This window comes from Carlito syrichta, unplaced genomic scaffold, assembly GCF_000164805.1.
Source record: "Carlito syrichta isolate Samal-C Ts95f unplaced genomic scaffold, Tarsius_syrichta-2.0.1 Scaffold130732, whole genome shotgun sequence".
In the NCBI taxonomy this organism is placed as follows: domain Eukaryota; kingdom Metazoa; phylum Chordata; class Mammalia; order Primates; family Tarsiidae; genus Carlito; species Carlito syrichta.
In genome coordinates this window covers 2987-7227 of record NW_007074828.1, presented here as the reverse complement: position 1 = coordinate 7227, position 4241 = coordinate 2987, and the positions used below count along the sequence as shown (strand labels likewise).

At 57.7% G+C, this 4241-nt stretch overlaps 1 protein-coding gene across 1 annotated transcript in view; it reads right to left on the bottom strand.

Annotated features, from left to right (window-relative positions):
* INPP5E (inositol polyphosphate-5-phosphatase E) overlaps positions 1-1273 on the bottom strand; it is a gene marked incomplete at its 5' end in the record, with an annotated part of 4998 nt that extends 3725 nt beyond the window's left edge. Inside the window, 3 exons of the mRNA XM_021708120.1 lie at positions 24-148; positions 665-762; positions 1150-1273. Coding sequence (XP_021563795.1) covers positions 24-148; positions 665-762; positions 1150-1273 — 347 coding nt within the window. The remainder of the gene's footprint in view (positions 1-23; positions 149-664; positions 763-1149) is intronic.
* Positions 1274-4241: the final 2968 nt, after the last annotated feature.

Sequence of the window (4241 nt, the reverse complement as noted above, 5' to 3'; positions counted from 1 at the left end):
TGCAGGGTCAGGGCCATGCCTACCTGAGCAGAACCAGATGAGGTCCCTGCGGATGAACAGGGACATGTAGAGCACCCCGTGGGCGGCCGAGGACAGCAGCACGTAGTGGGGGCCCAAGGTCTCCTGCAGACGGGCCTCCCACTCCCGCCTGCGGAGGACAACACACTGGCCTTCAGCCCGCTGCCCAGAGAGCCCCCAGGGAGCGACCCGGGGGTCCCCACAACGGGCCCTAGCTGTCCATCAAGACGGCAGAGAAGCAGGAGGGGTGTTGCGGGCACACCTGGGGCCAGAGGTCGAGACCTGCCAGGTCACGGGCTACGTTCCCGCTCTCACGGCATGAGGAGGGTCCTGGACCCCTTCGGGGACTCTGCTCGGGCTCCTGTCCCACACGGCAAAAGCCCCTCGGCCCCCACTCACAGGCTGGGCGGGGGCAGGGCCCTCTCGCCAGCGTGTCTGGTGCAGGCGGGGAACCTTGGCATGGGCCTGCTCTCTGCTGCCTTTCTACTCTCTTCATCAACTCGTTCTCTCTCTCACTTGTTTACAATCCTCCAGGTCACCATTTGACAGACACTGAGGCGCACGTCCAGCTCGGGCCTGCAGCTGCGTGTGCCCGGCCACGTGTCCGGCAGGGCTGATGGGCAGGGGAGCACATGCTGGCACCCACCTGTCGGAGCAGCCCTCTTGCACCCCGATGACGTACAGGTCCTGGGCGTAGTCGGCCTCGGCAGGGAGCAGGAACTCATCCAGACTCGGTGGGAGCTCCTGGAGGAGGAGCCACCTGGAGTTGGCCGGGGTCTGGGCGGGACCCCGCTGCAGTGTCGGAGGAGGAGCAGGCATCCCTCCCAACTGAAGGGACACTGAGGCCACGCTTAGGAAGCTGCTGCCTGGCCATCGATAACAGCATGGCTCAGTCTCCAAGGCAGCCCTGACACACCGGCTACCGCAGGGCTGGGCAGGCCATGCCTGGCCTCAGTTTCCCTCTCTGAACCATCTCCTGTCTGGCTCTTCCCCTGTGCCTCCTCCAGCTGTCTACCAGGAGCACCTCCCTGCCCTCCATGCACGGACAGGACTCGGCCAGGCTCCGGGGCCCCCACCAGGGAGCTGAGTTGGGGTCAGCAGTGGGGTGGGGGGTGCTCCAGTCCTTCTCACCTTCTGGCCCTGCATGTTCCAGGTGGCCACAAACACGGCCACAGTCCGGTCTGGGAAGTAGCGGGCCAGTTCATCTGCCCCCAGCAGGGCCCCGCTGGCCAGGAGGCTGCCCTCCAGGTAGCTCCTGCAAAGGGAAGCGATGGGACTCAGGGCCGAGGCGGGGCCTGTGCAGGACACATCCCTGGGGTCTCACCCCCCAGCAGCTCGGGCCACGCAGCCACAGCAAACCTCACGGAATGTTGGGGGCTCCCCATCCCGAAGACCCCATGGCTCCCGTGCCAGGCGCAGTACTGCGCTGTCTGCTCTCCAGGAAAGCAAGCCCTGCTCCCGGCCACACAAACGCCCAAGCAGATCCACCCTTTTTTTAGTTGGAATCTCACTGTTGCCCAGGCGGGAGGACAGTGCATGATTACACCTCACCTCGGCCTCAACTCACTAGGCTCAGGCCATCCTTCCGCCTCAGCCTTCCAAGTAGCTGGGACTACACCTGGCTTTTTAAAACGTATTTATTGTAGAGACGAAGTCACTAGCCTTGAACCCCTGGGCTAAGGCAATCCTCTTGCCTCAGCCTCCCAAAGTACAGATCCACACTTTCTCCAACTGTCTCCAGGGAGAAGAGACGTGAAGGTGACATTTGGGGCTTCTTGATGGTGAGGTCCTGGGGAAGGTCACGTGCAGGTGGAAGCTCCCACTGCACACAGGTGGGACAGTCTAGGACAGGTCATAAACTCCGCACACCGATATGCTTATCTCCCAGCACCCCATGGTTCACTGCATTTTCAGGCGTTAACAGTGAGGCATGTACCTAAACACACCTAGTCACGCTGCAGTCTCTGACCCAAAGCAACAAGCCCCTGCATTATCTCGCCCAGGCTCAGGACACACTCCATGCTCTCCTGCCACCAGGTCTGGCAAACTTGTTCCGTGCAGAGCCAATAGCATGGGTTTCCAGCTTCTTGGGCCATCTAGTGTCCATCACCACCACTCAGTTCTGCCGCTGGAGCACAAAAAGCCACCAGACGGTATGGACAGTGGGGGCACGCGGTATGCCAATAAAACTTTATTTAGATCATGCAGAGCTCTGAAGTGCGTGTGATTCTCTCATACTAGGAAATGTTATTAGAATTGTTGTGCTTTTTTCCAACCATTTGGAAACGTAAAACCCGTTCTTAGTAGCGACGAGACAGAAACAGGCAGTTGGCGGATTTGCCACCTGTGCCCAGTTCCCTTTTGAGACAGGTCCAAGCTGTTCCTTCCTGTCAAAGCGCCTGACACCATTTCCTTCAGTGAGGGGAGGTGAGCGTGCCTCTCAAGTCCAGTCCCCACTGGCCTGCCCAGGGGCTCACTCGCCTCAGGGGTTTTCTCAACGGCTCTGCGGAGGCCCCTCTTCCTCCTGGAAGCCCTCCTTCCACACCCTGTTCCAGCCTGACTATCCATGGCCCTGCACCCATGGATGAGGCTGGGCTGTTCCCGGAATCAGGACCCAGGTCTCAGTGACATCCACACTGGCTTCACCTCCCGTGTAATGTTTACAACAGGCCTGTCTCCCAGGCCATCCACTTGGGGAAACTGTCACCTGTCCTGTGCAGCCCCGCCCCCACAGCCTCCATTACCCAGTACGTGTTCACAGATGCCTTCACATTTCCAGGTGAGGTGTCCTGAAGTGGCAGCACTGGGTGCGCCCGACAGGCACTGCGCCTGCCTGTCCTGTCCCAATGACACTATGTGGATGGCATCGGCCTGACCGATCCACCAGGACCCCTGTTTCCGCCATTCCTCTGGTCTCCAAAGTCCCGAGGGCGTGGGAGCCATCTGTCTAGACACTCGCTCTCTTGTGTCGTGGACACAGCAGGCTCCCGACTCTCCTCAGGTATGCCACCTGCTTCTCCCAAGGTTGCTCTCGCCTGATTATCTTGGCTGCGATGTGATGAGGCTGCACTTTGGATGACAGGTGGGCAGGTCGAATGCCCAGATGTGGACGGCTTATCCCTGGGTGGACTGATACAGCTCGCTAACGCCCTGTCCTCTGCCAGAGACTGACCTTACCCCTGCTGGGCCTCCACCTGGGCCTCCATTACTTCTCCCCTGCCTGCTGCCCTCCACCTTCCAGAGAAGAGCGGACTCCCTCAGCTCCGAGACCCTACTTCCGGCCCTTCCATCCGTGTCTGTGTTTCTGTGTGTATTTATTTGTACCATGACTGCCGTTTTACAGAGGTCTCAAGGGGCAGGAACATATGGTGAGTCTAATGTCAGCTGACAGAAACCCCCGAGTGTTTTTCAAACCTCTGACTTCCTCTTGCTTGAGCCCAGGAATTTGAGAGCAGCCTGGGTAACACAGCTAGAACTTACCTCTACAAAAAAAAATCAAAAAATTAGCTGGGCACAGGGCTTATGCCTTTAATTCCAGCACTTTGGGAGGCCGAGACAGGAGGATCTCTTGGAGTCCAGGAGTCTGAGACTGGCCTGGGCAACATAGCAAGATCTCACCTCTACAAAAAACTTAAAAATGAGCTGGGCATGGTGGCATATACCTGTAGTCCCAGCTGCTTGGGATGCTGAGGGAGGATCACCTGAGCCCAGGAGGTGGAGGTGGCAGTAAGCCATGATTGTGCTACTGCATTCAGCCTGGGCAACAGAGTGATACCTGACTCAAAAAAAAAAAAAAAAGCTTTCTGGTCAATTTGCTCCGCGCTGGATGGAACGTGATTATACAGCGACAGGGCCAAGGCACAGTCTTCACAGCCAGCCATGGGCAGAGTCCCCTGAGACCCTGCCCAGGACCAGAACACGACAGATCGTCTCACGAACATGTCCAGCTAGCTGCTCTCTGAGAAGGAGTCTATGGGAAAAGGCTCCATGTCCCCACAACGGGCATCTCATTCTGGAAAAGGGGTCGACAAACTGGCCAAGGCCAGATCCAGTCTGTTGGACAGTGGCCTACAAGCTGAGAATGGATGGTTTTTACACGCCAAAAGTTTGAAAAAGAAAAAAAGCATAGTACTTCCTGACCCATGAAAATTAGACAAAATTCAAATTTATGTACCAACATAAAGTTTTATTGACATGGCTGCTCCTTCCCACAGGGCCTTCCA